This window comes from Lasioglossum baleicum, chromosome 8 (assembly GCF_051020765.1).
Source record: "Lasioglossum baleicum chromosome 8, iyLasBale1, whole genome shotgun sequence".
NCBI classification, from domain to species: domain Eukaryota; kingdom Metazoa; phylum Arthropoda; class Insecta; order Hymenoptera; family Halictidae; genus Lasioglossum; species Lasioglossum baleicum.
In genome coordinates, this window is record NC_134936.1 from 7,497,995 (window position 1) to 7,524,950 (window position 26,956).

The following is a 26,956-nucleotide window of genomic DNA, read 5'->3' on the forward strand; positions in this document are numbered from 1 at the left end:
CCCTTGTGTCACGACGATCGATTCAATTTAAACGAATCTGTCATTTATGTTCTTTCGTGCAATAGAAATCTAGTTTATTTCCAATTAATTCGGATTTAGTCTTTGACGGTTGGTCGATTGGAATTAATGAATTTGTTCTTTCTGCTACAGAGTCTAAGGGAAAAGTACCCGTAGATTGAAAGGCATTGTCGCTGCACGACATTTGCGGCAAACGCTGCCAGCAGATTTATCCATCAGCTCCTGCAGCACAACCGAGGTGTTGGAGTATTGCAGTAGAAGTCTGTCGGTCTGCCACGTCTCACGGAGCAACTCGCCCTTCTTGTTATAAATATTTAGAATATGAGTTATGTATATGTTTGTAGAACCATTTGTGATTGATTTGACAAATTGTTTTGTGACAATCATTTTATGTATGAATATAAAATGAACAAATAAAGAGGGTGTAGTAAACACAAACGTGTCTGCCAATATATTTATTAAATCCCCAATCTTTTCCCAAACCTCCGACTTGTTTAGTTGTACTACTGCATTTTCGAAAATTTTCGGGCGTCTGACTTGTCGTTGATTTGTACTACTGAATTTCGTGCCACTTCCTTCGATATCATGTTCTGCTAATACAAAACTCAATTTTCGAGGTTACCGAAAATTTTCGGGCGTCTGGCTTGTCATTGAGCTGTACTATTGAATTTTCGAAAATTTTTCGGGCGTCCGACTTGCCGTTGACTTGTACTACTGAATTTCGTGCCACCTCCTTCGATACCATGTTCTCCTAATACAAAGTTCAATTTTCGGGGTTTTCGAAAATTTTCGAAGAATGTCGACCGTCTGACTTGTCGTCGGGTTGTAAAACTGAATTTTCGAAAATTTTCGGGCTTCTGATTTGCCGTTGACTTGTACTACTGAATTTCGTGCTACCTCCTTCGATATCATGTTCTCCTAATACAAAGTTCAATTTTCGGGGTTTTCGAAAATTTTCGAAGAATGTCGACCGTCTGACTTGTCGTCGGGTTGTACTACTGAATTTTCGAAAATTTTCGGGCGTCTGACTTGCCGTTGACTTGTACTACTGAATTTCGTGCCACCTCCTTCGATACCATGTTCTCCTAATACAAAGTTCAATTTTCGGGGTTTTCGAAAATTTTCGAAGAATGTCGACCGTCTGACTTGTCGTCGGGTTGTACTACTGAATTTTCGAAAATTTTCGGGCGTCTGACTTGCCGTTGACTTGTACTACTGAATTTCGTGCCACCTCCTTCGATATCATATTCTCCTAATACAAAGTTTAATTTTCGACAATTTTCGAAAAATTTCGACCGTCTGACTTGTCGTTGAGTTCTACTACTGAATTTTCGAAAATTTTTCGGGCGTCTGACTTGCCGTTGACTTGTACTACTGAATTTCGTGTCACCTCCTTCTATGTCATGTTATCCTAATATAAAACTCGAGTTTCTAGGTTATCCGAAAATTTTTTGAAAATTGAGTTTTGTATTAGGAGAACATGATACCGAAGGAGGGGGCACGAAATTCAGTAGTACAAGTCAACGACAATTCAGGCGGTCTGTAATTGCCAAAAATTTTTCGAAAATCTCGAAAATTGAGTTTTGTATTAGGAGAACATGATAGGGAAGGAGGTGGCACGAAAGGCAATTACAATAAAGAACGATTAACTATAACGAGAACTTATTTAACTAATGAGGCGCACGTGAACTTTAAGATGAGATTCGACAGAGCTTTAATTGCGATAGTTTGGATTACTGTTCGCGAGGTCAGAACTAACGTCTAGACGTTTTCGAGAGCAATTCTAAACTGAACACACAATTCGCCGAATCATCCTGACGTCACGAGACCAACCAGTGTCTCGCGCGTAGAGAATACCCAGCTCACACGATCGGTTTTCACGCGGCAGTGCAGATGACGTCAGAGACGTCTCGCTCACCTCGTCAGTTAGTCTGACGAAATAGAATTCCAGGAGTTTCCGAGGACACGACTGGGCAAACGGAGCCTCTGGCGGCACTCGTACTAAGCAGTATGGATGCCGATGAATGGCGAGGCGTAGTGAGATGATGGCGTGGTTATTACGCGTTGCTAGAGACTATGTAACAACTAAAAAGACGCGAGTAAATTATTGTGTAGTGCCACAATGCAGAAAATGAAATATGTAATAATGAAGATGTTGAAGTGGTGAGTACATGACCTATTATGATAATTATTAAATGTAGATTAAGCGCGTGTTAACCGGAGTATAAACGATTTCGGTAGTGTCGACTGGGCCGTCCCACCCGGCCCGACTGACTGACTGAGCGCTCTCGTCGAGCTCAGACGCCCTGCGCAACTCTCCCCACTGCCCCCATCGAATATCGATCGAATTTGATCGCTATATCCTTAGAATCACATTTGATCAGCTCTCCAGATTTCTTATGTTTCTGATGAAAATCATGCCAAAGGATATCTTGTAAACCGAACTATTTTTAACGAAGTGATCTTTACTTTATGCAAATAAATTTTTCATGTAATCTCCTTACTTATGGTCCGAATTATGCCATTCGTGGGACTATTTTTACAGGAAAAATATGAGGAATTATTGACGTCACTTTTCTAAAGACCTGATGATAATTGTAGAATTTGAGATTAGTCACTTCTCACAATGAGGATTGCAGAATTTGAGATTAGATCTTCTTACAATTAGTAGACAACGTTGTATGCAGCCCCCCGCCACCCCCCCCCCCCGTCAAGAGCGTTGAAAGCCATACAACTCGGCAGGGCATTATCATCGACAATGCGTTTGAGATAAGATAAAAACATCTTACTGAGAATACGCTTTTAGTAGTGGTGTGCAAAACGCTCATCCCTCTTTACATCCCAGATTGCATGTTCTATATAATCGCGTAGACAGCAAATGCAGAAACAGTTTCCCAGATCTACTGTGTTCGATTCTTTTATTCCTGTGTTATTATTTTTAAAGTCTATAAAAGGATTACCGGTAAGTAAGATAATAATTATTATTAACCCTTAGCACTCGGGTGGTGGCTCACAGTCACCACCGAAAATTGCTGCACCATTATTCAGAATATTGTTTACATTATTAGATAGGCTGGTGTTCACGCGATCTGTATTTACACTTTATTTTACATTGATAACGATAACTACTCGTATTTACACTTTATTTTACGTTGATCACGACAACTACTCCACGCATCCGACCATCGAGAGCGCGTTCCAGCATAACTGACTCATGGGACCAAGTTGACCGTCTCGTGTGCGGCAATCCTCGCACCGATGGGAAAACTCGGTCGTTTAAAACAATGAGAGCCGGCAGAGGACACAGTCCCTTACCAGCCGACGCGGCAAAAACTCGCGCCGATCGGCAAATCTCGATCATGCCCTTTTTTTGGCTTTATTGGGTGCGTTTACACCGAGTTTCCCGCGGGCCTGTGCACGCGGGCGTTTGTCATTTTAATACGTACAACAAACTCTCATAATAAAGCACAACAATGTCTTACAATATAGTATAATGAACTCCAACGAATGAACTACAATAAAGATAACAAGGCGCAATGAACTCTCAGAATATATGTATTCTCACAACAAGTATAATAAATCATCGCTGTAGCCCGGTCGTGGCGGGATCAGCTGGTGTCTAATCAATTACTAAACATTCGAGTATTGCATGAGAAATTATATCAATTTCAAATAAACAAAATGTAAAAAATCATATACATAGAATGGCATTATTCTAGCACGGAAGAAATGTCCAATTTTCGAGTTAAAATAGCTCCGTGTGCAAAGGGTTAAAGGTTGTTGGATGTCTTTTTCATTAGAGACGTTATTACAGATTTCAGTGTGAGAAATGCCCTTTATAGATTGGATACCGGTTGTATCGCAATTGAAAGCAACTGTTCAACTGGTTACCGGTGATGCCGACGGTGGCATCAGAACACAGGAAAATTTTCTTAGAGAATGTCCGGGAGTGTCACAATTAACTTCCATAGTACAGTTAGCTACAGGACACACGGAAGCTGCAATAGAAACCCAGAAACGTTGCATCGGTACCATAAATAATGTAGTAAACTGTGTTCCTGTTATTGGCCACGTGAAAGGTGAGTCATAACTACAATCTTTGAAAGGGCTCGCAGTGGCTCATTGTCAGTGGGTGAAGCGCGCGCCTCCGGACTCCGTGGTCGCAGGTCGCAGGTTCAATCCCCGATGCCGGCACCTCTGGAAATATTCCATGTGCCTTTTAAAAACTGTGGTGACCCAAGGTGGTTCGTAACCCACCTTTATAAACTGTAGGGCCCCCCTGAAAAGGCGATAGTAGTGAGAGTGGAAAGATAGGGAGTTGGTACATGAATTTGAAACCCTGAGGGCACCAAATAATTGTAAAGAAAAGAACTACAATCTTTGAAACTTCAGAAACTTCGAAGTACAATGTTTTGTTCCTGCAGGCGTTCTCCATCATGCCGTCGGAGATCACAAAGGCGGAAATCAAGCGTTGAATGCAGCAACTCGAAGTACAATTGTTGCCACGAGTGGTGTTGCTGCTCGCATAATATCAGAAGGTCCATGAAATTGCTAAAATTACATATACAGGGTGGTTCTGGCAACTGGGACGAATTACTGCTCTTTTTCAGTATTGTTAAGAAAATAGCTAGGTAGTGGAAGGATTGTCAAATAACGGTACTAGCAATCGAGATTTAGCGCGATAGAGTCAATTGTCCGCTTTATTAAACAACTTAAGTTTATCTTAGGAACTAGGAAACTAACAGCACTTATAACTAATTGAAACGAACGATAGAGAGATTAAGAAATATATTTCACAAAGAAGAAGGCACAAGAAGCGCAAGGGCCCTTTTTCTGTATCGGTAGCGAGGTTTAGCTCAAGCGAAGCAGGAGTTTTCAAAGCAACTGACTCTTCGGGTAATCGGCTGTGCCCAGAGTCAGAACAGTGGGGGGAGAGATGAAGAGGAGCTTCTATGTGTGGTAGAGAATCATTGTTATGGTTTTGGCAACCCCGTCACCTCTCTATCCCCTGTTCTATACTAAGTCGCGTGCCGCCGCGTAGCTCGCGCGACCCGCAACAAGTATAAACAGAAAATATTTATACAGGTAAAAATCATATGTCATAATACATACTAATTTCCTATGATCTTATTTTTTATGTGAATGCACCGATGCATCCGCCAGGTGCAATTGCACTTTAATCTTTAATGCTGCCCAATCTTTTTGCTAAACCAATCGGTCCCTTTTATTATTCTGCGTATAAAAGTACTAGCCTTCACGAAATATTCGACATCTTAATATAATGTTAATAATTCTAATAAAACAGTATTGATATTACATATAAATGAATATTTTTGTAATAAAACTGCTGTTGCTGCTAAAGAAGCATATCGTCACAGATATTCTTATAAATTGGAATATGTTTATAAATTAAAATTTATGTAAAAATCAACTAAAACATGTAATGAAAAATGTAAAACAACGCGTTAGAAAATGTTTCGAGTGCAATGGTGGAACATATCTCGTGAAGTATCGACATTTTGATGACCTTGGGCTAGTACTTTTATACGTAGGATTCCTTTCATTAAAGGAATCGATTGGTTTAACGAAAACATTAAGAGTTGCGTTAAAGAATGAAGTGCAAATTGTACCTGGCGCATCGGTGCATCCACATACAAAATAAAGTCATATGAACTTAGGAAGTATTATGCCATATGATTTTTTCCTCTATCTTTTTTCTAGTTCTACTTCACAAAGGAGTAGTAACTTGTCCCAGTTCGCAGAATCGCCCTGTATAGATTTTATTATATTTTATAGTTACACGAATGAAAAGCGTGAACATTTTTAGGAATCGGCGCTATTCCCGCAGCAATAGCAGCTGGTGCTATTTATGATGTTGCAGCAAGTTCGATATCTCGTGAGGCCCAAGGGATCGTTGCAGCGTTTATAAATGCTGTTGACAATCCTTCAGCTGGTGGAATTTTTGATCTGGTCGCTATTCCAGTGGGTGATGGTTTGGCTGGCTATTCTGGAGGAAAAATTGGAGATGAAATGAAACCAAAAATTTCAGCTAGTATGAAAATAATTAGTACAGCGAAAAATTGGACTGACCTGCTTAATCGCAAAACCTCTCGTAATGCAGTTATTCAAGTAGCAAGTGAAATAAGCACGTTACCCTATAAAATTAATTCAATTGAATATGGAACGCTAAAGTATGAGACTGATGGAAAGGCCAGACAAGTTGCTGACAAAAATAATCGCAGACCAAGAGAAACTACAAATTATTATTTTCCTGCATGGTTCGTGTACACTTTAAATAGTTTATCCTTGTTCTTAAATGATTCGCTTCAGAATCGTTTCGATCGATTTTATCTATTCGGAGGAGAAGCGCAATTTCAACTATCATGAGAAATTCATTGACTTTAAAGAACTTTTTCTTCGAAATCATTCCCCTTGGAATTAGAATTAAGGCAGGCCATTTTATAGGGATGAAGAAGTGATTTCTTTTGAGGAAGAAGATGCGTTATACTATGATTCATACGTAGAACATAGAAAACAAACAGGACTTCTGGTAGCACAAGGTATTATTTTTAACGCAAAAAGAAACGAGGATACGACTACTCTTGATATATTATCCAAGCTTCTGAGGCGTTTTAAACAAGATCCGATTTGTGACTCAAATCGGAATCCAGAATTGGAGGAAGACGTACACCAATCATTAAAGCAGTCATTGTTATTTTTTATTACGCCAGAAGAATTTCCGTACACGGTAAAAAAATTTTATTAAAATGAAACTTAATTCGAGCTTAATTCGTAGAAACTACAGAAAAAGAATCACGAAAAAATTGTTTATGCGGATTTTGCTTTCGTTTTAGTTAGCAACTAAATTAAACAGCGAGACCCAAGGCGTATATCACAGTTTCATTCGTCATATAAATGAGTGGAGGGAAGTTATTACCTTTAATAACATATTAATTGATCGTATCTCGCCACTTATGACCGAGATTAAAACTCTTGCAGACGCGGTTAACGTTAATGAAGCAGCTAAAGTTCGAAAGGAATTTGTAAAAGCTAGATCACAACTGGAACGGCCTGAACCATATTATAGTACGTTGGCTAAGTTCCGTTTTTTGTATAATATACTGGACGTTAAGGGAGTAGATTCGTTTCCAGGATTGCAAGGGTGTGAGATGGACTGTTCTTTTCCTTGCACAACCAGAAATTTTTGGCCTTTTTCCTATGTTATCTAGTAGATTTGGACGAGAAGATGCGAGTAATCCAAGCCCCGATCCTGGAGGATGAATGGTTTAAACGTTATAAGTGTTTAAAGTTGAGCGTTTTATAGTGTTGTTGACAGGTCAGCGCCGCCATGTTTTGTGTGGTGACGGTCGCGCGTCGCTTACCGAGTGGAGCCGCTAGGTGGTAGCACAAACACGCGGTAATGCCGGTAAATAATCAATTGGTTAGTGGTTAGGTCGGTTAGTGGGGGGTGGAAAGTGCCCGCTTGGGAATCTACGTGATCGACATTAGCATGTAGCTGTCACAGCTTTATGAAAATAGCTACATTCGCAGCTGTATGCTTCCGAATAATGCAAATTACGCCTCGTAAACGGAAAAGTTTGAGGGCGGGTATGTCCTACGCTTGCATTGATCTTTTATCTAGCGCGTTTGACTACTGAAAAACCCCATCTTTGGTAATCCCGAACCATGGCAATCCTGAAAACGAATCTTGTAACATTTTTTACGAAATTTTAATTTTTTTGTTAGATGTACAGACAGCATTCCTTGAAATTCAGATGTCGTTGCATGGTTTTATTCAAGAAAATTTGACTGTCGACAATTATCCGAGAATAACGTTCAATAACAACGGTCGAGAGCAACTACATTTTAACGTGATGACAAAACAGGGAGAACCGAAAATCATGGTTGTTTGTTTATCGGATCAGTTGGATGAGAATGAGACAACACTACCAATGAGAAAACTTATAACGGTCTTCTTTAAAGCATGCAAACAAAACACGAATCGCAAATAATCGAGAAGAAAAAATCAAATAAAATGAGATTTTTAAACATCTTACGCATACACATATTATTACCTTACTACTGTGAACATGATTATTTTCGTAATAATAAATAAATTGTTATTATAAAAGCAATATTTCTCTACTCATTTCTTTTTCGTTATTAGAAAATAACTATTTTAATAATAAAATTAATTTAAAATTAATATTCTTTAATATACCGGGTGTCCCAGACCACCCGTACCACCCATTTATAATCTATAAAATAGGTTATTTTCAAAAATTCAAAGTGTTTCTTTTATAAATTAGTTGCGTTCTATGAAATGGTGATATTTTTAACTTCCGGTTTCGGCCGAAAATAGGTGATTGAGACCGGAAGTTATATTTTTCAAATGGAACATGGTATTTTTTATCACGGATTCTGATTTTATGCGAAAAAACAAGAAACTTTTGTCTGAAACATTTTTTTTTTAAAATGCCATTTTATGTCCTTTAAGTAACCTTCAAAATGAGTCTTGGCGAAGTAATGTTTTCACTATCTGCTCTTGCCATAACCCATAAAGATGCCAGAAAGATGGCAAAAAGATGGCATTACATTACAGCCTATAAGGAGTGCCAGTGACTATCGCAGCGATACGTCAAGTACGTCAAGTAAACGTCCAAATACTTCGTTATATTTATTTTTATTGTGTTTTATACACTACCGCTCATAAGTGTTTAGGCACTCCTCTTTTCATGTACTATTGGTACAGAATTATGTTTACCAAAAAACATTAACTCTGGTTAATTAGTTATTAACAATTGTTGCGCGGGCTGATTGTTTCGGAAGTTCCCATAATGCGTAAGACAAGGAGAGTCGAACTGTGCGACAAGGACAGACATACATAAAATACCACTTCTCCAAAATTTGTTAATGATTAACAATTTAAGCATCAAACCTGCATAAAACTGGAATGGGAATGTAGCCAAGGCTTCATTTTACATTCTACAATCTTAAAAGTTCACCAATAAAGTCTTTAAAGTTAGTAAATTAATTATGAAAATGTTACTTGTCAAACTATTCGAGGTTATTCGCGAAATTTCGTCACTTCCGTAACGCTAGAAAATTGTAGCCCCCTCAGCAAAGAAGTTTCACTTCAAAAAGTTGAAAATGCAACTTTTAGTATTTTTTCTACAATTCCGATGTATGTATTGTAATTTTGTCCCATTATTTGTGTCCCAATATTTTTGTGACCGACTGTATTTCATTTTATTCTAAAATTTGTGAACATTTGCAATTGGATAACATAGAATTAACCTCCAGCTAGTTTCACATGCAGTTTCTCATCGGATTTTGTTCTGACTGAAAGATTTATAAACAATTATCCAAATCCTTGTTCTAAACTAACCTGAAAAATGTTGACAGGTGTCAGGTAAGTAAAAAAATATACGCGTAGAAACCACGCGCGGCAGAAGTGAAACTTCTTGCAGTCTAGTAATGTTTAGAAGTAAATTAAGATTGGAAATGGTAAATAATCCTAATGAAGTGACAACAAGATCAGGAACAACTCTCGATGCAGTGTTTGCAAGACACTTAGACAAAATTGAATCAAGAATATTTATATCATATTTTAGCTATCACACAAGCCATATCACATGGCGGACACGTTCCGACTCTATTACTCTACCTATTATACTGCGCTGCGCATCACCGGACTCTGGCCATACGACCAATCTTTCTTCAAGAAGATCCAGCGAGTCATATTCCTTATATTGCTCGTCTATATCATATTAATCCAGGTGATGAAGGCTGGAATATTGTTGTAATCGAGTCGTCAAACATTCTCGTCCTGGTCGAGACACCGGCGTATCTTGAGGAGAGGTGTGATTCATAGTGATAAAACGAGAAGTGGCCGCGCGTCTTGAACGTTTTTATTGTTTTCTTGAAATCTGCAATATGTGAAACAATTTCTTTAAATTCCATTTTGCCAATTTACAATCGAGATCCTCTTGTAGTGTCGTCTACGCGTGTTCGCGAATACGTAAAAAGAAATGGGGATAAGTTGATTTTTCAAAAGTTCAAAATCTGAGCCTCAAGCATCGAAAGAGCACGTTCCGGCAATTAAAGAATTTTGAGATTTTCCCTCGAGAACATTTTCATCCGAGGCATTCTAAATAGGATTGATTGATTCGAAACCTTTAAGCCTTAGCACTCGAATGGTGACTCTGAGGCGCCACTAAAGATTGTTGTACATTGTTTTCAGCTATCGACACTGAAACATGCAGATATCACAGTGAAAAATTTGATTAAGCAGTTATCATTCACATTCTGTATGATATTGGCCATCCTACGATACAACGGATTCACCTCTAATTTTCCGATAGTAAGTTTGAAATAAAAGCATTTTATTCCGCTTCACGGAATGCAGTTTGCGATTACACTCCGGGACAAGAAGATAGCACACTTTAAAATTAACGTAATATTTATTTATTTAACATTACAACCAAGGTTTTATTTTTACACATTCTTGCAAAATATCGCTATAAACTATAAACAGACACCAATGAAATTGAATTGAATTCCGCCAGTGTATACAATTTTATTAAAAAAAAAGAATTTTTAAGGAAATATGGTGTGACAAAATGATAGCACATTTAACTTAAAATTATGTATAACAGTAAATCAACGAATGATAATTAATGCTTAATATTTAGTGGCTCCTCCTTTACATTTAATAACAGCCATCATTCTCTTTGGCAAAGATTTATAGAGTTTTTTAATGGTTCTTGGCTCTAATTGCTCCCACTCATCTTGAATAAATTTTTTTAATTCGGCAAAGTTTCCAAATTGTCTGCCATTTCTATATACAGCTCGGGCAAGATTTCCCCAACAATTTTCAATAATGTTGAGTTCGGGTGATCTTACTGGCTAATCTAAAACGCGAATTTTTTCTCGAGAAAAGTACTCCTTTACTACTTTTGCTGTGTGTACTGCGGCATTATCCTGCTGAAAAGTATACTTCTCTCCAGCAATTCTGGTCACGTACGTGTTTATTTGTTCCTTAATCATTTCCAAATACATTTTGCTATTCATTTTTCCTGTTATAAATTTGATTTCCATTTTACTATAGTACCCAATACCGCACCAAATCATCACACTACCACCTCCCATTTGCAGACGACTCAAAAACTGTTCCTCTTTTCGCATATCGTGAAAATAGTAACTCATTGTCAGACCATCAGGTCTTTCCTCATTGCCTTTTCCCGCTCTTTCCGTTTTTTATATCAACCTCTGCGATTGCTTCTTTCCGCATGTCCTTGTCCTTACCTGATCCTTTTCTCCTCCTGGGTCTTGCCGTACCTTCCTCTCCTTATTTTCCTCCCACTATTCCGTTTCCTCCTCTCCTTCATTTTGACCTTTTCCAGGGGAGTTGTCTAAGGTTGATAGCACCACTTACTACTGAGTCTTCGAAGAGACAACAACTCTCTCTTACTTCACGCACCGTACCTCTGTTTTAATTAATGTGAGTTGGGGGAATATTTGGTGGTGTTTACTTATTTCAACGAGTTCCCTCCTCACAAGTGTACGACGCAATATGGTGATCGTTACGTGGTGAGTACCGTTTTCTTATCCATCCTCTCGATAGGTATCCAGATGATTTATTTGGATTTTCATTATTTATAAAATTAATTCTGTGTTTAAGTAAATTAGTTAATTTATCACCGACTTAAATGTTTTCTCGAATCGCGTCGTTGCCTCTCGCGATAATTTCCCCTTGTGTCACGACGATCGATTCAATTTAAACGAATCTGTCATTTATGTTCTTTCGTGCAATAGAAATCTAGTTTATTTCCAATTAATTCGGATTTAGTCTTTGACGGTTGGTCGATTGGAATTAATGAATTTGTTCTTTCTGCTACAGAGCCTGAGGGAAAAGTACCCGTAGATTGAAAGGCATTGTCGCTGCACGACATTTGCGGCAAACGCTGCCAGCAGATTTATCCATCAGCTCCTGCAGCACAACCAAGGTGTTGGAGTATTGCAGTAGAAGTCTGTCGGTCTGCCACGTCTCACGGAGCAACTCGCCCTTCTTGTTATAAATATTTAGAATATGAGTTATGTATATGTTTGTAGAATCATTTGTGATTGATTTGACAAATTGTTTTGTGACAATCATTTTATGTATGAATATAAAATGAACAAATAAAGAGAGTGTAGTAAACACAAACGTGTCTGCGAATATATTTATTAAATCCCCCATCTTTTCCCAAACTTTCGACTTGTTTAGTTGTACTACTGAATTTTCGAAAATTTTTCGGGCGTCCGACTTGCCGTTGACTTGTACTACTGAATTTCGTGCCACCTCCTTCGATACCATGTTCTCCTAATACAAAGTTCAATTTTCGGGGTTTTCGAAAATTTTCGGGCGTCTGACTTGCCGTTGACTTGTACTACTGAATTTCGTGTCACCTCCTTCTATGTCATGTTATCCTAATATAAAACTCGAGTTTCTAGGTTATCCGAAAATTTTTTGAAAATTGAGTTTTGTATTAGGAGAACATGATACCGAAGGAGGGGGCACGAAATTCAGTAGTACAAGTCAACGACAATTCAGGCGGTCTGTAATTGCCAAAATTTTTTCGAAAATCTCGAAAATTGAGTTTTGTTTTAGGAGAACATGATAGGGAAGGAGGTGGCACGAAAGGCAATTACAATAAAGAACGATTAACTATAACGAGAACTTATTTAACTAATGAGGCGCACGTGAACTTTAAGATGAGATTCGACAGAGCTTTAATTGCGATAGCTTGGATTACTGTTCGCGAGGTCAGAACTAACGTCTAGACGTTTTCGAGAGCAATTCTAAACTGAACACACAATTCGCCGAATCATCCTGACGTCACGAGACCAACCAGTGTCTCGCGCGTAGAGAATACCCAGCTCACACGATCGGTTTTCACGCGGCAGTGCAGATGACGTCAGAGACGTCTCGCTCACCTCGTCAGTTAGTCTGACGAAATAGAATTCCAGGAGTTTCCGAGGACACGACTGGGCGAACGGAGCCTCTGGCGGCACTCGTACTAAGCAGTATGGATGCCGATGAATGGCGAGGCGTAGTGAGATGATGGCGTGGTTATTACGCGTTGCTAGAGACTATGTAACAACTAAAAAGACGCGAGTAAATTATTGTGTAGTGCCACAATGCAGAAAATGAAATATGTAATAATGAAGATGTTGAAGTGGTGAGTACATGACCTATTATGATAATTATTAAATGTAGATTAAGCGCGTGTTAACCGGAGTATAAACGATTTCGGTAGTGTCGACTGGGCCGTCCCACCCGGCCCGACTGACTGACTGAGCGCTCTCGTCGAGCTCAGACGCCCTGCGCAACTCTCCCCACTGCCCCCATCGAATATCGATCGAATTTGATCGCTATATCCTTAGAATCACATTTGATCAGCTCTCCAGATTTCTTATGTTTCTGATGAAAATCATGCCAAAGGATATCTTGTAAACCGAACTATTTTTAACGAAGTGATCTTTACTTTATGCAAATAAATTTTTCATGTAATCTCCTTACTTATGGTCCGAATTATGCCATTCGTGGGACTATTTTCACAGGAAAAATATGAGGAATTATTGACGTCACTTTTCTAAAGACCTGATGATAATTGTAGAATTTGAGATTAGTCACTTCTCACAATGAGGATTGCAGAATTTGAGATTAGATCTTCTTACAATTAGTAGACAACGTTGTATGCAGCCCCCCGCCACCCCCCCCCGTCAAGAGCGTTGAAAGCCATACAACTCGGCAGGGCATTATCATCGACAATGCGTTTGAGATAAGATAAAAACATCTTACTGAGAATACGCTTTTAGTAGTGGTGTGCAAAACGCTCATCCCTCTTTACATCCCAGATTGCATGTTCTATATAATCGCGTAGACAGCAAATGCAGAAACAGTTTCCCAGATCTACTGTGTTCGATTCTTTTATTCCTGTGTTATTATTTTTAAAGTCTTTAAAAGGATTACCGGTAAGTAAGATAATAATTATTATTAACCCTTAGCACTCGGGTGGTGGCTCACAGTCACCACCGAAAATTGCTGCACCATTATTCAGAATATTGTTTACATTATTAGATAGGCTGGTGTTCACGCGATCTGTATTTACACTTTATTTTACATTGATAACGATAACTACTCGTATTTACACTTTATTTTACGTTGATCACGACAACTACTCCACGCATCCGACCATCGAGAGCGCGTTCCAGCATAACTGACTCATGGGACCAAGTTGCCCGTCTCGTGTGCGGCAATCCTCGCACCGATGCACAGTGGGGTATTTCGCTGAAAAACGGGAATAAAATATTGTAGCGTTATTTATGGGCTCACGGTCACAAATAAGTAGGTCGTTGGATTCGTCTTGACGCCAGCTATAAGATTATGAAATAAAAATTGTACTTTAACATTTAAAAAATCAAAATAATTCTTATTTTTTGGCGAAAAAAATTTTTTTTTTAAATTTTAAATATATAATTTTGTACATGTTTCAATACTGTTCAACTTTTATTGGAACCATTTTGTCGTCAGATTATCCGAACTCTTGAAAAGTAGTGATAATGGAATGCTTTGATTACTATGTACTGAGTTGAGATAGGTGTACAAACTCTTCACAGATTTTATTCTGTTATCACCTAAATTAGTATTGTTATTAATATTTCAACATTACCAATCATTCTGTAAGTTTTTTTTCGATTTCAAAACTTTACTGACGATTTTGGTATACAATTGAGCTGAATTGAGCACTCCTTCTGGTACCATTACATTCTATAAAGCTTTGCGATCATAGTCCAACAAAAAAATCTTCCGAATTTTTCCGAATTCGAGAGTTATAACTAATTTAAGTAGAAATGAGCATGGAAAGTCACAGCGTACGCGTAGTACACCTGCACCGCAAACTCTCGCGGTCGAACGCATTCGCACGATTCTCTACGAGATCTTACGAGGATCTTTGATTACATTGTTGCTGCAAAGAAGCCTTCGATTCAATCGTTTCCTTGCAGTATTCAGTCAAAACAGTTCCATCATAGAGTGCTGAGCGAACTATTGGGAGCATCTATTATATTCTCTTATGTTATATTTTAGTTTTCCGTTAGACCGCGAGAGTTTGCGGTGCAGGTGTACTACGCGTACGCTGCGACTTTCCATGCTCATTTCTACTTAAATTAGTTATAACTCTCGAATTGGGAAAAATTCGGAAGATTTTTTTGTTGGACTATGATCGCAAAACTTTATAGAGTGTAATGGTACCAGAAGGAGTGCTCAATTCAGCTCAATTGTATACCAAAATCGTCAATAAAGTTTTGAAATCGAAAAAAAACTTACAGAATGATTGGTAATGTTGAAATATTAATAACAATACTAATTTAGATGATAACAGAATAAAATCTGTGAAGAGTTTGTACACCTATCTCAACTCAGTACATAGTAATCAAAGCATTCCATTATCACTACTTTTCAAGAGTTCGGATAATCTGACGACAAAATGGTTCCAATAAAAGTTGAACAGTATTGAAACATGTACAAAATTATATATTTAAAATTTTAAAAAAAAATTTTTTTCGCCAAAAAATAAGAATTATTTTGATTTTTTAAATGTTAAAGTACAATTTTTATTTCATAATCTTATAGCTGGCGTCAAGACGAATCCAACGACCTACTTATTTGTGACCGTGAGCCCATAAATAACGCTACAATATTTTATTCCCGTTTTTCAGCGAAATACCCCACTGTGCGATGGGAAAACTCGGTCGTTTAAAACAATGAGAGCCGGCAGAGAACACAGTCCCTTACCAGCCGACGCGGCAAAAACTCGCGCCGATCGGCAAATCTCGATCATGCCCTTTTTTTGGCTTTATTGGGTGCGTTTACACCGAGTTTCCCGCGGGCCTGTGCACGCGGGCGTTTGTCATTTTAATACGTACAACAAACTCTCATAATAAAGCACAACAATGTCTTACAATATAGTATAATGAACTCCAACGAATGAACTACAATAAAGATAACAAGGCGCAATGAACTCTCAGAATATATGTATTCTCACAACAAGTATAATAAATCATCGCTGTAGCCCGGTCGTGGCGGGATCAGCTGGTGTCTAATCAATTACTAAACATTCGAGTATTGCATGAGAAATTATATCAATTTCAAATAAACAAAATGTAAAAAATCATATACATAGAATGGCATTATTCTAGCACGGAAGAAATGTCCAATTTTCGAGTTAAAATAGCTCCGTGTGCAAAGGGTTAAAGGTTGTTGGATGTCTTTTTCATTAGAGACGTTATTACAGATTTCAGTGTGAAAAATGCCCTTTATAGATTGGATACCGGTTGTATCGCAATTGAAAGCAACTGTTCAACTGGTTACCGGTGATGCCGACGGTGGCTTCAGAACACAGGAAAATTTTCTTAGAGAATGTCCGGGAGTGTCACAATTAACTTCCATAGTACAGTTAGCTACAGGACACACGGAAGCTGCAATAGAAACCCAGAAATGTTGCATCGGTACCATAAATAATGTAGTAAACTGTGTTCCTGTTATTGGCCACGTGAAAGGTGAGTCATACTAAAATCTTTGAAACTTAGAAACTTCGAAGTACAATGTTTTGTTCCTGCAGGCGTTCTCCATCATGCCGTCGGAGATCACAAAGGCGGAAATCAGGCGTTGAATGCAGCAACTCGAAGTACAGTTGTTGCCACGAGTGGTGTTGCTGCTCGCATAATATCAGGAGGTCCATGAAATTGCTAAAATTACATATACAGGGTGGTTCTGGCAACTGGGACGAATTACTGCTCTTTTTCAGTATTGTTAAGAAAATAGCTAGCTAGTGGAAGGATTGTCAAATAACGGTACTAGCAATCTAGACTTAGCGCGATAGAGTCAATTGTCCACTTTATTGAAAAACTTAACTTTATCCTAGAAAGTAGGAAACCAACACCACTTATCACTAATTGAAACGAACGATAGAGAGATTAAGAAATATAATACAAAGAGAGAAGAAGGCACAAGAAGCGCAAGGGCCCTTTTTCTGCATCGGTAGCGAGGTTTAGCTCAAGCGAAGCGCAGGAGTTTTCGAAGCAACTGACTCTTCGAGTCACTTCGAGTAATCAGCTGTGCCCGAAGAGTCAGAACGGTGGGGGAGAGGTGAAGAGGGGTCTCTATGGTAGAGAATCATTGTTATGGTTTTGGCAACCCCGTCACCTCCATCCGTAACAAGTATAAACAGAAAAAATTTATACAGGTAAAAATCATATGTCATAATACATACTAATTTCCTATGATCTTATTTTTTATGTGAATGCACCGATGCATCCGCCAGGTGCAATTGCACTTTAATCTTTAATGCTGCCCAATCTTTTTGCTAAACCAATCGGTCCCTTTTATTATTCTGCGTATAAAAGTACTAGCCTTCACGAAATATTTGACATCTTAATATAATGTTAATGATTCTAATAAAACAGTATTGACATTACATATAAATGAATATTTTTGTAATAAAACTGCTGTTGCTGCTAAAGAAGCATGTCGTCACAGATATTCTTATAAATTGGAATATTTTTATAAATTAAAATTTACGTAAAAATCAACTAAAACATGTAATGAAAAATGTAAAACAACGCGTTAGAAAATGTTTCGAGTGCAATGGTGGAACATATCTCGTGAAGTATCGACATTTCGATGACCTTGGGCTAGTACTTTTATACGTAGGATTCCTTTCATTAAAGGACTCGATTGGTTTAACGAAAACATTAAGAGTTGCGTTAAAGAATGAAGTGCAAATTGTACCTGGCGCATCGGTGCATCCACATACAAAATAAAGTCATATGAACTTAGGAAGTATTATGCCATATGATTTTTTCCTCTATCTCTTTTCTAGTTCTACTTCACAAAGGAGTAGTAACTTGTCCCAGTTCGCAGAATCGCCCTGTATAGATTTTATTATATTTTATAGTTACACGAATGAAAAGCGTGAACATTTTTAGGAATCGGCGCTATTCCCGCAGCAATAGCAGCTGGTGCTATTTATGATGTTGCAGCAAGTTCGATATCTCGTGAGGCCCAAGGGATCGTTGCAGCGTTTATAAATGCTGTTGACAATCCTTCAGCTGGTGGAATTTTTGATCTGGTCGCTATTCCAGTGGGTGATGGTTTGGCTGGCTATTCTGGAGGAAAAATTGGAGATGAAATGAAACCAAAAATTTCAGCTAGTATGAAAATAATTAGTACAGCGAAAAATTGGAGTGACCTGCTTAATCGCAAAACCTCTCGTAATGCAGTTATTCAAGTAGCAAGTGAAATAAGCACGTTACCCTATAAAATTAATTCAATTGAATATGGAACGCTAAAGTATGAGACTGATGGAAAGGCCAGACAAGTTGCTGACAAAAATAATCGCAGACCAAGAGAAACTACAAATTATTATTTTCCTGCATGGTTCGTGTACACTTTAAATAGTTTATCCTTGTTCTTAAATGATTAGCTTCAGAATCGTTTCGATCGATTTTATCTATTCGGAGGAGAAGCGCAATTTCAACTATCATGAGAAATTCATTGACATTAAAGCACTTTTTCTTCGAAATCATTCCCCTTGGAATTAGGATTAAGGCAGGCCATTTTATAGGGATGAAGAAGTGATTTCTTTTGTGGAAGAAGATCCGTTATACTATGATTCACACGTAGAGGCAATTGTAGCTAAGAATAACAGTCGAAGAAAAAGAAAAGACAAGAAAAAGAAAACAGGCAAAGAAAAAGCTAAACAGAAAAAGCTGAAAACATTGGAAGGACTTTACGAACGACAAGCGCAAGTACCTCTTCGTAACGATACGACTACTCTTGATATATTATCCGAGCTGCTGAGGCGTTTTAAACAAGATCCGAATCGTGACCCAAGCCAGAATCCAAAATTGAAGAAAGTCGTACTCCAATTATTAAGCAGGTCACGTTTATCTTTGATTATGCCAGAAGAATTTCCGTACACGGTAAAAAAAAATCAAAATGAATCTTAATTCGTAGAAACTACAGCAAAGGAATCACACAAAAAATTATTTAAGCGGATTTTGCTTTCTTTTTAGGTAGTGAATCAATTAAACGACGATCGTCACGGCGTATATCACAGTTTCATTCGTCATATAAATCAGTGGAGGGAAGTTATTTCCTTTGACAACACATTAATTCGTCGTATCTCGCCGCTTAAGACAGAGATTACAAATCTTACAGGCGCGGTTGAAAACCCCGAAACTGTTAAAGCTCGAATCGAATTTGAAGAAGCTAGATCACAACTGGAACGCCCTGAACCATATTATGGTACGCTGGCTAAGTTCCGTTTTTTGTATAATATACTGGACGTTAAGGGGGTAGATTCGTTTCTAGGACTGCAAGGGTGCGGGCTTGACTGCTCTTTTCCTTGCGTAACCAGAAATTTTTTCTGTTTTCCTATGTTATCTAGTATATTTGGACGAGAAGATGCGAGTAATCCAAGCCTCGATCCTGGAGGATGAATGGTTTAAACGTTGTAAGTGTTTAAAGTTGAGCGTTTTATAGTGTTGTTGACAGGCTAGCGCCGCCATATTTTGTGTAGTGACGGTCACGCTCCGCTGACCGAGTGGAGCCGCTAGGTGGTAGCACAAACACGCGGTAATGCCGGTAAATAATCAATTGGTTAGTGGTTAGGTCGGTTAGTGGAGGCACCGACGAGATACTATTAAAGACTGCCAGCCCCTGTGTTATTCCGCGGGACCGGTAAGTGGGCGCGAGTGGGCGCGGGGATAACGGGAAAGTTACAGTGATCTGATATACCACAGCGGTAAAAGTTCCACAATCGACGCGATATTCGTCAAGTTGAAGAAGAATGATATAGTAGAATGCTGACATTACCTATTCTGTAATTGCCTTATAATACTATATATAATTCTCTTATTGCATTCTTATTTTCCTTATTATCACCATTGTAATAATTGTTTACAATATAATCGATAGTTTATAGATGTAGGAAAAATGGAAGTAATTACTACGTAATATTCTACAAATGTATTGGAATTTAAAAGTAATTTGAACATTATTGCGTTATATATAAAATAATGATTCTTAAAAAATATTTTGTTATGTTGTGTAATGACAAAATTCAATCGTTCTTATTAAGATCCTTAGTAGGAAACAGAAAATTAATTTTTTTACTTATTTATCCCATACTTGTAATGCTCGACAGCATTATTGACTGCAATTATTAAAGTAGAGGTAGTAACAAGATAAAAGTATTAACTAATTAAACTAATTTTCGACGGCTCCTATCCATACAATGTTCTTTAGAGGCAGTATTTCGTACGATGATATCTAAAAAAATAATTCTATTTGACTCTATACGAATATTTCTTGCACCATATATGACGCTATTTAAAAAGTGCGTGTAACATTATTTTATTTCATTCTGAACTGAACCACTTCCTGAAACATGATTCATTTATGAGTACATTGTGCGACGAGACGAAGAGCTAGCAGACGAAGTCGAAGTCGAAATCTTAAAAGAATAAGGACTCTCCGCGTCTCTTTTTTTCCCGACGCTGTCCTTCTTTGTGTCCGAAACTTGCGTCGCTCATTGCATAAGCAAATATCATCGGAATTATATAATTTTGGTATCATTATCATAAAAAGAAACAAAATTCACCAAATATGTTAAGTAAAATCCTATAAAAAAATAATGATAAATAATTAAGCTTTGTTGTTTGATTAGTAGTCTCACACCGATATACCCGACCCGACCCGTATCATGTTACAATGTTTCACTCCACTCCACGGCGACCGAAGCCCCCGAGCTTCACTTCCCTTTTCTCCGTTCGTCATCATAGAATAGTGTTTCCTGAAAATTGAATGTCTCTGGCCAGACTCGAGTTTTCGACATTTATAGCAAGCTTGCTATAATCTTATCTTATATGTCAAAATTTAGTTTTCTATTTAAAATATTTTGTTGTTAAAACTCATTAATAGTTTTAAATAGTACTTGAATATATTTAAAATGATATTGGAATATTGGAATATTACAATTTGGAATGAAGGGCCTAGCCGGACGAGATAGTCCTTCGAATTATTTAAACAGCCGTTGTGCCATTCAATTTTCGGTCCATTTTCCCCATTTACTTGCATTAATTTAATCATATAATTGCATTTAATTGAAATTGATATTTGAGATTTTTTCCCGATTTTTTGGTTCAAAATGTTAATTACACAAAGTGAAAAACACGCAAAAATTCGACAAATGCAGGTTTTTTAGAGAAATTGAAAAATAGCATTGATCATATTTTTAGACTATCAACATATGTACCAGAACTTTTTTTACGACAGCTCGTAAACGACAAAGAGGGACTGAGGAACGAGGCAGCCGACACAGTTCAAAAGGCTGCGTACCGATTACATCAATGCACATAGGAAAGTTTTTTATTTTTCAATCTTTTTTACGGAATTACCAACGTATTTGTGAGATCCTTCTAATTAAAATGAGCCTAAATACGGCATAATTTGAGCCATATTTACTTATTTAAAGTGTGATAATAATTACCTAATATAGGTTATTATAATATAGGTCATTTAATATAATATATTTATAATTATAAATAATTTAGGGATGTGCGGGCCGCTCGATGTTCGGGTTCGAGTCGGGTCGGGTCGCAGAAAGTCCGGCGGCGGCCCTTCGATTCGACTTCGAATTCGTCGGGCGGGTACGAAAAGAATCGAACAAGTTCGGGCGGACGAGTTATTGCGTTATCCGAGATTCAAATACTCTGCGTTCTTATGACATACATAATGGTAATAATGGTTTTCTTTCTTTACTTATAACGTGATTTTTAATATACTTGGTTTTTTTATAACTACATTAGGTATATTCGCCAAACGCGTGCCTGCTCTTTATTTGTATTAAAGCTTGAATAATGCACTTTTCATGTGAAAAACTTAAAAGACAATATTTCTAGCTTTTTAACGAATTTTCTCCGAATGAACTTAGATATGTATCGATAATATCATTAAAATGTCTTTACGGAAGTTATACAATACACCTAGAAGATTACAATATGGTAAAGTATGGCAATAATTAAAAACGAAATATAAATATAAACATTATACGTATTATATTTCGTGTTTAATTACTAAGTAATTACACAACAAAATTTTTTTCGATTTCTTTAAAATTAAAAAAAAAAAATTTTTTTTAAATTTTTTTTTGTACCTTACGATGATGTTTCCGCTTACAATAATCGAAAATTATCCCAATGCAAGAGTGAGTTAATCATCTCTACTCGCGAGAATACATTTTCAAAGAATATCGATGAAAGTACAAAAAAAAATTTATATTACAATCTTTAAAAAAACAATCAGTTCAAAACGAATTATTAACTGAGATTAAATTGAAAATTAATATAAACTATATGATAATTATTAATAACATTGATGTTGAAAACGGATTGATTAATGGAGCACACATGCGGAATATTAAAATTTATTACTTTTCAAGAAAATACTAAAATTCCGTCTATATTGTGGTTAGATTTTCAATTGGCCAGAGTAGGAGTGAAAGTAAGAACTCGTTATCGTGATACAACCCTTAAGATCTATGAAGTAGAAAAACTGAATTGAATTGAAATCTTTGCTTTTGGGAGACACTGGTTTACACATCGATCAATTGCACAATGTTGTAACGTTGATTTTTTCAGGACTACCTTCAAAGAGCTGTGGGACAAGCGATTCGGTTGAATCAAACTTACAATCTGACCACCGAGGCTCGATGGAACTTTTCTTGAAAACCTGACAAAGAACTACAATGTTCTGCGAAAAACAACGAATCACACGTCCTCTCGAACAATGAAACTTCCACTGGCCTTGGTCTTCCGTTTTATTTAACAATACAATTTTGTTTAAACAATAGACGCTCTACTTGGCACAGATATACATTTCAAATAAATATTGCTTAAGCTTCCGAGAATCTATCTCTGTCTTTTTATTTGTCTTCAATTTTGTAACTTTATTATACTTTCGTATACTCTTATGTTAAAAATAATAATTACCTGGATTGTATAGATCCTTATTCTTTTTCCTAAAAATACTATTGAGTTTTTACATTACGATTCCGAGATAAAATTAAGATGTTTATTGATAGGTTTATTCAAAAACATGACAAGTTAGCTCAAAAATGGCAAAAGGTAGTAGCAAAATATGTTATTGAATAACTGTATGAATAAATATCTTAATTTTATGTTTGAATTTTAAATTAAAAACGCTACTAACTTTCGTTCCAACCCAGTATTATATTAGATATGGTTAAATCGGAGAATTAAATGCTGTTAAATATTGGTACTTGCCCGCGTTAAACGCAAAAGTACATATGTATGTATTTGTAGGAACTATTAATAAGTTATCTTGGATTATGTTTACCTCTTGAAATATCGATGTTATTCGATGTGTTCTTTTTAGATTTACGTAAACGTATTCTAATTGTAAGCACTTCAATAACTGATAAACACTTGCACATATGTATGTATATTTCCAGAATAGTATCTACTTCCTTTATAGATTGTATGTGTACAAAAAATTTCCATTTTTCGTATTCGTCAGAGGAATTAAATGGTTACCAAATCGATTGGTTAGAATATGTGATTATCGTATAGATATCGTATCTTATGTATACATAGAATTGTGCCGCGAACACAACCACATAATTACCTATCGGAAAAATTATGGGTCCATCTAGATCTGGATAAACCATCAGGTTACCCCACCCATTCTTCGGATGTAAATAAAACCAGTATATAAAGACTAAGAGGCACAGGTGAACAATTAAGTAGTAAACAGACTACAATCGAACTTCTACAACATGAAGGCTTCACTTTTCCTTGCTTTCTTCTGCTTGGCTGCAGTCGCAGTTACAGCTGCTTCCGCTAAGAACATTGAAGGTGAGTTGACTTATTAGTTAAAACAATACTTACAATTATTTGTATCACTTGTCAGAAATACGAAAATGACGACTATTATTTAACCCTTTGCACTCGGAGCTACTTTAACTCGAAAATTAAACATTTCGGCGCACAGGTTCAATCAGTGATAAAACACAAGCAATTTTGCAAATTAATTTAAAAACTCAACGTTTCGATCCTGATGTGGATAATAATTTCTTCTAATAATTTCCAATTGTATTTCTTCTGATATAGCAAACGCAAAATTTACTATTGAGAATGATCCACATCAGGATCGAAACGTTGAGTTTTTAAATTAATTTGCAAAATTGCTTGTGTTTTATCACTGATCGAACCTGTGCGCCGATACCATCACTCATTTATTAACAACATTACGATCGAAAGACATATTGAATTTATTAAACATTTCTTCCGAACTAGAATAATTCCATTCTACTTCCGAATTACAATAACATTATTACATTAATGTAATTAGAATAAAATATAATTGAACTACAATAATATAATTGAACTACAATAATATAATTGAACTACAATAATTCCATTCTAGTTAATGTATATTAATTGTTTTCTTTGTATGAATATAAAATTGATATAATACCTCATACAATACTTGAATGTTTAGTAGTTGATTGATACAAACATATTTAATAATGTAAATATTTTGAATAATGGTTTACTATTTATGTAGAAATTGTTGTTCCTCTAATAATTTACTAACCGTTTTTACGATCTTTCAAGCGATTGTTCGTTATTTGATTTCAATTAAAATTTGCGCTACCCTGGTAGTAAATACATCTAAACTTTAATATAAACAATACTTACTAATTCGCGACAAAGGCGAGAAGTATAGAGCTTCACTTACTTGTAAATATGTTGCAGACGTGCCAGAACAAGAAAATGTCGAGGCAGCTGAAACCGCTGACGGTGTTCAACCATTAGCTTCCTGTAAACTTGGAACCTGGGCTTGCACTCAAAGCTGCAGTGTGCAGGCTGTTGGCCGCTGCAACAGTGCTGGCACATGCATCTGCGGATACTAGATATTGAGTATGTAACCTCTAGAATATTATTATGTAGGTATAAACAAATTCGCCTTGCAATGATTTTATTTAACGTATTTTTTCTTTCGCAGAAACTGGACGGCTGGATGAATAATACTGGAACTGTGCTCAACGAAAAACTTCCGCGGAATGACCTGAATACATTCAATACATACATTTATTTTTAATAACAATCTCTATTAATAAAATTCTCTTTCCTTCATTACTTTGAACCAATCTGTATTCCTTTCGACTTGAAGCTACGCTTGAATGATCATTTCTCGTCCATTCAATTTCGCGGAATCGTCGACCATCATAAAAGTCATACATAGTTATTGCAACACGTACTTCATTTTTTAATGTTTACCAAAGGAAATAATTGACCGGCGTTAATACTAACAATACCGGCTACAAAATGTGTCAGACATACATTGTTTTGTTTGAATGCAAAGATTTCAATGCAAGTGATTTCAATTCAATTCAGTTTTTCTCCTTCATACATCTCAAGGGTTGTATCACTATTGGCTGTATGAAGTTTCAAAAGAGCATGATTCGAAAACGATTTTGCGGCAAGTTTCTTTTAAATATGTCCATCGATCCAGAGGTGTAGATTCACCCCTACGACGAATGGTCAGTACTTTTTATACACACTGTACAATCTTCCAGAAGAATTTTCTTTCAATTGACTGTTATCTTATAAGGAACGTTTATAGTGTTACAAATCGAAAAGAAGGGTCAAGTAACAAACTAGCTCACTCAATTGTAACTATGGGAATACTGAAAGCTGAACAGTATGGGGGACATTATGCACAACACTGTGTGTTACATTAATAATACTTGCATTCAATACTGTACTAATAAAATTGTTACCGTTGCTTTTGCAAATTGCGAGTTACCCGTTTCCAAACTTCAACATAGTTTACTGGAAGGCAACTGAAGTAAATTAGTAATTTGCAAAAGGTCATTAATCTCACATAGAGTATCATAACTAGACTGCGGATCTTTATGCAAAATAAAAATTGTCTGTACCGATTGGAAGAAATAGAAACTAAATTAAATGTCACTTCTTCTCTTAATGATCTTAATAGAGAAGAAATTATATGTATATTGGCATCTTCAGTATTTAAAATTGTTCAACAATTTCGAATTTGATATACTCAATTTTGCTATAAATGCATAAAGATCCGCAGTCTAATGATAACTAAGCGATTTCCTCCAGACATTTTTATATGTAAAACCCGTCCAAAGTTTCTTCTTTTTATCGAATACATCCGTAACGAATTAAATGCTAATAACATAAATATATAATCAATTACGGCAGATAATAACTTATCCCAACGCTAAATTATTACAATGCATATAATTAACAATGCAAAGAATTAGTCTTTTTCAATATAAGCTCGGTTGTATAAAAAGTATCGTTGATTCTTACGTGAATATTGCAGAATCACGCAACGTAGCCACGATCGCACTGAGAAAGAAGAAACATTCGCATGTCGTTTTGTTCCGAAAGAAGTCGAAACAGAAATGACAGACGATTTGTAACAATCTAGCTATTTCTAGAATTTAGTGTTCCACATGTTTCTGACATTTCCCTGAACCCGCTAATCAAATCGTTCGATTCGTGACGGAACTCTATGTATAATTCAAACGAATTACAATCAATTTCTAAGGACAAGCGAGTCGACAGCAAATTGAGATAAGCGCAGGATAGTGTGAATAAAATATGGCAGCGAGGTCTGGTTGGACGATGCTTCGGATTCTTCATACAGACGTTCTTCGGTGGCAGGCAAGATGGAAGTGTTTCAAGGAAACTACAAGATATATTATTCTGTGATGTCGTCCGCTGGACTCTGGCCCTACAATAATTCATTTCTAATAAAGATTTATAG

General features: G+C 36.7%; 2 protein-coding genes and 2 long non-coding RNA genes across 10 annotated transcripts; 3 read left to right on the forward strand and 1 right to left on the reverse strand.

Annotated features, from left to right (window-relative positions):
* Positions 1 to 1,477: 1,477 nt before the first annotated feature.
* On the forward strand, positions 1,478 to 12,325 carry LOC143211398 (uncharacterized). 2 transcript variants are annotated; one of them, XM_076429050.1, is made up of 8 exons: positions 1,481 to 2,181; positions 3,833 to 4,097; positions 4,443 to 4,556; positions 5,846 to 6,296; positions 6,484 to 6,766; positions 6,873 to 7,104; positions 7,765 to 11,610; positions 11,921 to 12,325. In XM_076429050.1, the coding sequence occupies exons 2-7, from the start codon at positions 3,848 to 3,850 to the stop codon at positions 8,028 to 8,030; spliced, it is 1,596 nt and encodes a 531-aa protein (XP_076285165.1). In that variant the 5' UTR covers positions 1,481 to 2,181; positions 3,833 to 3,847; the 3' UTR covers positions 8,031 to 11,610; positions 11,921 to 12,325. The 2 variants fall into 2 exon arrangements, with proteins under 2 accessions (XP_076285166.1, XP_076285165.1); XM_076429051.1 differs by lacking the exon at positions 11,921 to 12,325 and having other exon boundaries at positions 1,478 to 2,181; positions 7,794 to 8,012.
* LOC143211403 (uncharacterized) lies at positions 2,731 to 25,163 on the reverse strand. Of its 3 annotated transcripts, XR_013009456.1 has the most exons (6): positions 24,890 to 25,163; positions 18,315 to 23,988; positions 16,436 to 18,231; positions 9,686 to 9,947; positions 6,109 to 6,173; positions 2,731 to 6,025 (listed from the first exon to the last, which is right to left on the reverse strand). It is a non-coding gene; the product is annotated as an uncharacterized LOC143211403 (long non-coding RNA). The 3 variants fall into 3 exon arrangements; XR_013009457.1 differs by having other exon boundaries at positions 16,668 to 23,988; XR_013009455.1 differs by having other exon boundaries at positions 16,436 to 23,988.
* On the forward strand, positions 13,082 to 23,040 carry LOC143211397 (uncharacterized). Of its 4 annotated transcripts, none has more exons than XM_076429044.1 (8): positions 13,082 to 13,241; positions 16,359 to 16,623; positions 16,686 to 16,799; positions 18,052 to 18,502; positions 18,690 to 19,047; positions 19,141 to 19,372; positions 19,515 to 19,580; positions 21,404 to 23,040. In XM_076429044.1, exons 2-8 carry the CDS (start codon positions 16,374 to 16,376, stop codon positions 21,574 to 21,576), a joined length of 1,644 nt encoding a protein of 547 aa, XP_076285159.1. In that variant the 5' UTR covers positions 13,082 to 13,241; positions 16,359 to 16,373; the 3' UTR covers positions 21,577 to 23,040. The 4 variants fall into 4 exon arrangements, with proteins under 4 accessions (XP_076285159.1, XP_076285162.1, XP_076285161.1 ...); XM_076429047.1 differs by having other exon boundaries at positions 21,367 to 21,518; XM_076429046.1 differs by lacking the exon at positions 21,404 to 23,040 and adding an exon at positions 21,367 to 21,383 and having other exon boundaries at positions 19,141 to 19,580.
* On the forward strand, positions 23,862 to 25,297 carry LOC143211402 (uncharacterized). The gene is made up of 3 exons (XR_013009454.1): positions 23,862 to 24,003; positions 24,907 to 25,071; positions 25,157 to 25,297. It is a non-coding gene; the product is annotated as an uncharacterized LOC143211402 (long non-coding RNA).
* The last annotated feature ends 1,659 nt before the right edge of the window (positions 25,298 to 26,956 follow it).